At 49.4% G+C, this 8,643-nt stretch overlaps 1 protein-coding gene across 5 annotated transcripts in view; it reads right to left on the bottom strand.

The window, feature by feature from the left end:
• Positions 1–1,747: 1,747 nt before the first annotated feature.
• Positions 1,748–8,643, bottom strand: part of PECAM1 (platelet and endothelial cell adhesion molecule 1) — a 74,042-nt gene continuing 67,146 nt past the window's right edge. For all 5 annotated transcript variants that reach the window (XM_053893332.1, XM_019466508.2, XM_019466509.2 and 2 more), the window contains one exon: positions 1,748–2,821. In XM_053893332.1, coding sequence (XP_053749307.1) covers positions 2,792–2,821 — 30 coding nt within the window. In that variant the 3' untranslated portion in view covers positions 1,748–2,791. The remainder of the gene's footprint in view (positions 2,822–8,643) is intronic.

Genomic DNA, 8,643 nt, shown 5'->3' with positions numbered 1-8,643 from the left:
GCGTGATGGAATCAAAATAAATAAATAACCGGTTGGTTCAACGCAGGCATTATTGGCATTTTGGACATGATAATTCTTTGTTATGGTGGACTGTCCTGTGCATTGTAGGACATTTAGCAGCGTCCCTGGCTTCTACCCACCAGATCCCAGTAGCGCCCCATCCAGTGGTGACAACTAAAAATGTCTCCAGACACTGTCCAGTGACCCTGGGAGGCAAAATCACCCTGATAGAAAACCACCGCTTTAATGGGTGAATGCTGACCTTGGAGTCACTTTGCCGATCTTGCATCTATGTCAGGGAGTGAAAATTCAGGTAATCAATTAATGCTGATGGAGTGGGTGGCTCCTGAAATGGGTGGCTGACCTCTTGTGGATCTTCAAAAGAGCCCCCCCCCCCCCCACCAAAATCTATTACATGTTTGCAAAAGAGTGGTTAAGTCGTTTAATGACCTATAACGATGTAAGGACACGAGAGGGAGCTCTAACAAGTTCCAACACAGAGGAAAACCAGCCACTCCCAGAAAGGGTGACTGAAGCTCTTCCATAGTGATGAGCTCTGGAGGTTTAGGCGCTTGGTTATGCCCTAGAGTTAGGACAGCCGAACCAGAGTCTTGGATTTTTATTTTCTGAATCTACTACGAAAGATCCCTGTGTGTGTGGCTCCCCCCTCCCCCGCACCCGCCCCAGAAATATAGACAAGAGGGGGAAAACAAAGATCCATTTGTGTTCCATAAATAAGTCATAAGCATCAGGAACAGGGTCTTACCAGCTTCCGGGGCAATGGCCCTTCTCTGGTGACAGCAGGGAACTGAGGAGTTGACATGGAGGCTCTGGGCTCTCCCCAGATCATCAACACATCAACCTTCAGGCTTGAAGTTCAATACAGACCATCACATTCTGGGGCTCCACCCTGAGTCCATGCCTGGCTCTGGAACCGGGGAAATTATATAACATTTTCGTGCTACAACTTTGTGTGTGCGCGCACACGGATTCATACCTTTTATATTTTCAAAGGAGTCTAAACCCTCCAGATACTAAGAACCCCTGGTCCAAGCTCCGCATTGTAGAAGTGAAGAACCTGAAGCTCAGAGGTTAAGAGGCTCCTTCAAGTTCCTACAGCTGCAATGTGGCAGAACTAGGACATACACTCCTATCTCCCTCTGCCTTCAGGCCCAGTGGGGTGCTGTTCTGATGGGGACCTGGGCTGTAGGGCAGTGAGGTCTGTTCTGAGGCCACTGAGGATGGCTTAGAGGGATAGGAGGGGGGTGCTTTGCCAGTAGGGTTACCAGATAAAATGAGATGCCTAGTTACATTTGACTCTCAGATAAATGAATACTTTTACAGTGTAAGTATAAGCCGAATGTTACACAGGACATACTTACACCCGAAGCAGATTCATTGTTTCTCTGAAATTCAAATTTAACTGAGCACCCTGGGTGTTTCGGTGTTTTTTGTTGGTGTTATTTGCTCAACCTGGCAACCCTATCTGCCAGGGACAGCCTGGCAGTCTTTGGCTGGGAAGCAAACGCTGAATCGCAGCCAATGGATATTAATGACTCAGTGTTTGATGCTCAGACTACCTCTGGCCCTGCCTTCAATAAAGGCCACGGAGGCCCTTGGCCTGTGTGAGACAACCTGATAAGACCTGCTTGGTTCTTTGTGACTTCAGAAGGCCCGAGGCGTCCTCAAGCACTACAGACATTCTGTGTGTATGTGTCCTCTTAGAAGATGACATTTCACAGGTCTGTGAAGAGTAAAGATCAAATTTATTTAATGCAATACCCTGCAGCTGTGTCACTGAGGTGGACGGGACGTGGGGGGAAAATGATCTCAGCTAGGTGTGCTCACTAGTGAAATTCCCCCGCAAAATGGCCACGGCTACTCGTCCACCCCCTCAAGACACCCTCAGAAATATCGTAAGACCTCAGGGGACCATTTCTTTAGCAAGGAATAAATTTAAAAAAAATTAGTAAGAAAAATACGCATTTCATTTTTCTATTAAAAACAATAGTTGCTGTAGGCAAACATCTTCCCATCTTGCAGCCTGCAGCATGGTAAAGGAAAAGAAAGAAAGGGTATAGAAAAACAGCATAAGAACATCTGTGCTCTGTCCGACTTCATTTTCTCTTCTGTGCATTGCCCCGAATGAACCTGATCTTCAGGTTGGCATCTCAAAGGGGTCGCTCCCAAGCAGCTTTGTTGTGACATTTGTGGCAGGCGAGGTCGTGGAGGGAACAGGGGGCGCTGTCTGGTCAGTGCTGTTCACTTCCGAGGAACAAGGACCACCCAGAACCACAGGCCTTTGAAGGACCAAAGGCAAAGAGAGAGAGAGAGAGAGAGAGAGAGAGAGAGAGAGAGAGAAATAGCCCCTCAGCCCAGCCATTCGCTAGAAGCGATTGGCTACAAAACAAAAAAATGGTTTCTGTGTGTGAAGATACTTGGACAAGTTCTTGATCTCCGTGCAAGACAAAAATATTCAAGTTTCAAAATATCCCAATGGCCGTTTAACCCTGAACCTCCTTCTGCGGCTCCCCACTCCTGAGGATGCCCCAGCTTGGTGAGAGGGGGGCGCTGTGGGGGGACTTAACCAGCCCCTCCGTATCTCTTTATACCCCCCATAAATGTAGGCAGATGGATTTCAGAACTGGTGACTTGGCCTGAGGAATTGCTCTGTTCAGTGGGAGCAGGGCAGGTTCATAAATAAATGCACAGAGCTCTTGGAATACAGGAATGATCTCCTCTTCTTGGAACGTGGGTGTCCTTCCAAGGAGGAACATCTGTCCTCGCCGCCCTAAGTTCCATCAAGGGAGCCTTCCGTTCTCTGCAGAGACAAGAGAAGACAAGCTATGGTCACACCCTTCAGGGCTCAAGACTGGCCTGGAGGAGGGATAAGCAATATTGCAGCAAGCACTTCACAAAGGCTCTCTGACAGCGCCGTCTTCCACTGGTACCTCCACCCTGTGGGGTCAGCTCCTGCCCACATTCACTTCTCCCTCCTCTCCACACCAGCTCCACCCAGGGCTGTGACCTCCACTGCCTGTAGACGCGCGCTGCACATCAGGCTATCAGCCAACTTTGTCAAGCACCCACTGAACACCCAGCATTCTGCCCCGTGGGTGCCACACTTACCTACAGAGCAAGACTAGTAGAGTTAAGAGAGACCTGGCTTCTTGCTCCAGCTCTGCTTCTAACACAAGCTGAGGCTTCTCTAGGTCTGTTTTCTTTTCTTTTTTTTTTTTTCAACTTTTTTTTTTTTAATGTTTATTTATTTTTGAGAGAGACAGAGACAGACTGCGAGTGGGTTAGGGGCAGAGAGAGAGGGAGACACAGAACCCGAAGCAGGCTCCAGGCTCCAAACTGTCAGCACAGAGCCTGACATGGGGCTCGAACTCACAAACTGGGAGATCATGACCTGAGTGGAAGTAGGTCGCTCAACCAACTGAGCCACCCGGGCACCCCCGTTTTCTTTTAAAAAATGTTTTTAATTAATGTTTTTTGTTTATTTTTGAGAGAGAGAGAGAGAGAGAGAGAGAGAGACAGAATGGGAAGCAGGCTCCAGGCTCCGAGCTGACAGCACAGAGCCCGACGCGGGGCTCAAACTCACGAACTGTGAGATCATGACCTGAGCTGAAGTTGATGCTCAGCCGACTGAGCCACCCAGGCACCACCCCCCCACCCAGCCCATTTTCTTTTTTAATCACAAAATCAAAGAGTTTTAACACGGATAAACACTGAGGATGTTTATCGTCATAAAGATGAAGTGGAAGAAGCCAGACGCAGGAGGAAGAAATATTGTGTGATTCCACTTACACGAGGTACCCAGAGTAGTCAAACTGATAGAGCTAGAAAGGAGAACCGTGATTTCCAGGAGCTGCGGGGAAGGGGGAAATGAGTGTGCAATGGGTAGACTTTTGCGTTGGAATGATGACAAAGTTCTGTGGGTGGAGGGTGCTGATGGTTGCACACGATGTGAATGTACTTAAGGTCACTGAGCGGTACACTTAACAACGGTTAAAATGGTACCTGCTGTTGTGTCTGTTTTGCCCCCTCCCCAAGAAAAAAAGTAAAAAAACAAAACAAAAACAAAAGCCAGATTCCGCACGCCATCCTGCAGTGTTCTCTAACTGCTTTGTGTGATATTGTTGACACCTCCGTATCCACCAGTAACTGGACCCCCATCTGACCCGAGTACTGTTATCTATACCGAGGATGCAAGAACCCGCCAAGAATTTTATATCCTATCCGTTACTGACAAACAGTGTTAGCACGTGGGAAAGGTCATAACAAACTGCAGGAGTTCAGAGGTGGCGAGACGCCCTCGCTGTGCCACGAGGGAATCACAGAAGGCTTCGTGGAGCCAGCCTCCAAGGTGAGGCGGGTTTGGATGAATGGCTGCAGCGCGGGGGCAAGAGCGGGGCAGATGGAAATGCTGGAGCAAAGGCGCCCTGGGCCCCAAGGGGCAGGCAGCAAATGAGTCCGTGACCCGACCCTCTGTGAGTGCAGGTGGACCTCGTGGGCACACAAGTGGGGGCACTTGTGGGGATCAGCCAGCGTCTTGGGAGCCCCATGGCCAGGCTGGTTGGCTCTCTGACGGTGGGGGCTGAGGTCCCTGTTTTGTTCTGGTCCCTGCGCCTCTGAGGAGCCTCTGAGAACAGGATGCGGGTCCCAAGGGCTCCAGCTGGCAGGCCACGGCTCTGCCTCTGCCTTTGCCAGGAGAGACCCTGGCAAGCGGGCCAAGAGAGCTGTGTTGGCCCCAAGGGGCTGGAGGCCCGCCAGCGCTGGCAGCTCCCTTCATTTCTTCCGCTTTGCCCAGAGGGGTGACCCTGGTGTCCAGGCTTCCTGCAGGCCCCAGACCAAGTCCCTCCTTAAACGCCTCTGCTCTCCTCCGCCAGGCGAGGCGAGCACTCGGTAGCTGCAGGAGGACTGGCCCCACGGATGGGAAGGGCTGGGTCACAGTCAACCGGACCTTGAAGTAAAGGTTAACATACTCACATCCAAGACCTATCCTTCCTTGTACCTAAATCAGAGGCCAGCTGTCAGCCACCCAAGAACAGCCATGAAATCACCCCACTTCAGGCCAGAACATGGTATAGATGCTCTCAAAGGTCATTTTACTTCTAACACCCCTGGGTTTTCTACTTTCCGATTCTAGAATGTGCCCCTTATGGGGGGTGGGGGGGGGCGCCTTGGTGGTTCAGTTAGTTAAGCGCTTGGTTTCAGCTCAGGTCATGATCCCACAGTTCATGGGTTCAAGCCCAGGACTGAGATCCCTGCTCGGGATTCTCTCTCTCTCTCCTTCTCGCTCTCTGCCCCTCCCCACTCACTCCCTCTCTCAAAAAATAGATAAACTTGGGGCGCCTGGGTGGCTCAGTTGGTTAAGCGTCCAACTTCGGCTCAGGTCATGATCTCGCGGTCCGTGGGTTTGAGCCCCGCATCGGGCTCTGTGCTGTCAGCTCAGAGCCTGGAGCCTGTTTCAGATTCTGTGTCTCCCTCTTTCTCTGACCCTCCCCTGTTCATGCTCTCTCTCTGTCTCAAAAATAAATAAATGTTTAAAGAAATTAAAAAAAAATAAACTTAAAATAAAAATAGAATGTGCCCCTTATGAGCACTTCCAATAAACCAAGTCTGTGATAGGTGCTCATTTAATCCTTGCAACAACCAGGTGGGGGGGGGTGGTTATTATCTCCAATTCCAGATGAGGAAACAAAGGCCCTGAGACATCTGCCCAGCGTGACTCAGCTGGTAAACAGCGAGTCATGGAAAGGTTAGGTTTTAAGCTGGGTCTCTGATTCCCAAGTCAAAGCCTGGCTTTGGGTGAATCCCATGAAGAGGCCTTTCAGGGCCAAAATGAAGTAAGTCTCCCATTCGTGCCTCATACTGCCAGAGTGATGAAAAGAACTTTAAACAGACCATCAAGTAGCATTTATGTGGTACACTGCAAAATACTTTGTACACGTGTTCCTCATTTTACCTTTAAGAAACTTCTAGTAGGGGGCTATTACTGTGTTTGGGGGTCTCACCATCTCTGTTTCACGAATTGGAAAGCTTAGTTGGAGGAGGGCAGGATCACCCAAAAGATGGCCAGAGAGCTGAAGCTCAGACTCCATTTCCCACTGCTGGCTCCCAGGAGGGAAGGGGGTGAGCTGTAACTGGGAACTTCCTTTTTTTCCGTAAGAAGACAAGGCTGTCTCCAAGATCCCGAGACCCACGAAGGTCCAGATTCACCCCTTTCTTTTCAGTACAAGGTGTTCTCTTTCACATTATCTGTCTGCCTGGGCCACAAACACAATTTATAAACAAGGCAAAAATGGCAGAGGAAAAATGAAGTCAGAATGTGCCATTGAAGCAAGTCAAACAATACTAAATTAGTATTTGGCTAAGCGGCTATCTCATTGTTAAGATATTTCCTCCAATGTGTTTTCAGAAGCAACGGCCGTTAAACTACTGGGAATGATCGCCAGGTTTGATTTCAGGAAGGAAATCCCCTCCCATTTCCCTGCTGGGCAATTCGATTAATTTTCTCCTGACCCTCACCAGCTGATTATTAGGAAAACTATACCTCCTTCTTTTCTAAACAAATTGTATTCGCTTAAAGCGTCAAAATCTCTCTCCCAACGGCTGGGAACCCCTGAGCTCCTGCCAAAAGTCTTTATTATTTGGGAGGGCAGGACCAGCTGGTGGGGGAGCTCTCAGGAGCATCCTGGGAGCAGACTTCTGGATCCACGGGCCAGCTCCTGGGGGGAAAGGAAAGTTCTATCTGTCCTGGAGCTCAGAGCCTTTGTCCAGAGAGACCGTTTGGATTGCAGACAAAGTAAATAAGTCAGTCCTGCAGGTTCAACAGACTTGCCTGGGGAGGACACAGCTATGTTTATTGTAGCAGGAGAGCATCTCTTTTTCTGGGTCCCACGTTGCCTATGGAGCAAAGATCTCACTTTCCACTCCCTCAAGGCCATGATAGCTGAAACAATGATGTCACTTCTTGGAGGGAGTCTTGTGTTGTGGACTAGCCAAGGAATCTGGGGACCTAGGTTCTAGTCCTGGCTCTGCTATTACCTGGCTGGGACACCCCAGCCAGGCTGTTCTGCCGATTCAGCCGTCAGTTTTTGTACCTATAAATTGGGCTCCCGACCCTTGCCAAGGCAAATCACTGGTTTCGGGAGTCGGGGTGGGTTTAGGCTAGAAAAAGACCTTCATTTTACCCCTCTTTTCCTTAAATTGATAGCTTTCCTCCATAAGAAGAATGTCAGTGGTTTCCTGCCGTCAAAGGCATAATGAGTTCTCTGTTTTATAAGAATTCAGACTCCAGCAAAACAAAGGAAGCCAGGGGGCCCATTGGAAAGGCTACCAGCAATCTTGCCGAAGGTTCTTTCTTCCCAGACCTTAAAGCAGCACCTCCTCATTTCTCAAGATACCAGCTGCCCAGTTAACCCCTAAACTACTGGGTAGTTCATCAAAAGGTTGGGAGTGGGACGATAGGAGGAGACAGATCTTAGCAAAATTTGAACTTGGACCTCCACATTAAAAGAATATATATTTCCATCTGCCAAGTAGCAGCATCCTAAATCTTCAATTTCCTACAGAGTGAAAACCTCAGGGGCGCCTGGGTGGCTCCGTCGGTTAAGCGACCGACCTCGGCTGAGGTCATGATCTCACGGTTCGTGGGTTTGAGCCCCGCATCACGCTCTGTGCTGACAGCTCAGAGGCTGGAGCCTACTTCCGAGATTCTGTGTCTCCTTCTCTCTGCACCTCCCCTGCTCGTGCTCTGTCTCTCTCTCTGACTCTCAAAAAATAAATAAATGTTAATTAAAAAAAATTAAAAAAAAAAAAAAGGAAAACCTCATAATGAGGTGTTTGAGTCCTTTGCATGTAAGCCCTAACTGACCTCTTCCTAGTGCTTCTCCTGGATGTCCTTTCTCCTATCACCCTGAGCTGCTTGGACTGTTCCTTCCCTCGTGGCTCTACTCCTGCTGATCTTTCTACCTGGGTCTGCTGCTGTGGTTGGACCCCTTCCTCACGGCCTATCCCAGTGACCCCTTCCGTGGGGAGGAGACCCTAACCAGAACCGTCTTTCTTCTGCATTTCCATAGCTTCTGGTGAGCTATCATCACCTTGCTTTCTCATCCGTGTTAACTCATCTGATTCCCTCTGTGGGTCAAGGACCTTGAGTGGCCTCTGCAGCAGAGGGCCTGGTGTGTCAGGGTGACTGGCATAGGCTCTCAGAGTTCAAAGTTCAAATGCACTGTTGGATCTTCCCTTCCTCCAAGCATTCCCCCCACCCCACAACAATGTCTGCCTCACTTCCAAAGCCTGAACCTGAACTAGGAGGAAATGTGCACTTCGCTCAAGGGGGGCTATATGTTCTAGATTCCTGATCCTTTGAGGGGGTCTCTCTTCGTATGAGGACTGAGATGCAAGGATGGAAACAGTGGGAGAGAATATTTGAAATCGCCAGGCCCAGAAAACCCGGCCAGCCCGATGACCAAACACCCTCCATACAACATCTAGGCTATTGTTGCCCGGGGCTCCTGGTCTAAAACAGACCAGGCCGCTGTAGGGGTGTGATTCGTGGGAATGCAGAACCTGGCTGAGTTTGGAAATAGTTCACTGTTCAATGGACCATTTTTAAAAATTGTTTGTGAAATG

This window comes from Panthera pardus, unplaced genomic scaffold, assembly GCF_024362965.1.
Source record: "Panthera pardus isolate Hobbes unplaced genomic scaffold, ASM2436296v1 HiC_scaffold_3, whole genome shotgun sequence".
Taxonomy (NCBI): domain Eukaryota; kingdom Metazoa; phylum Chordata; class Mammalia; order Carnivora; family Felidae; genus Panthera; species Panthera pardus.
This window is presented reverse-complemented; position numbering and strand designations above follow the sequence as displayed.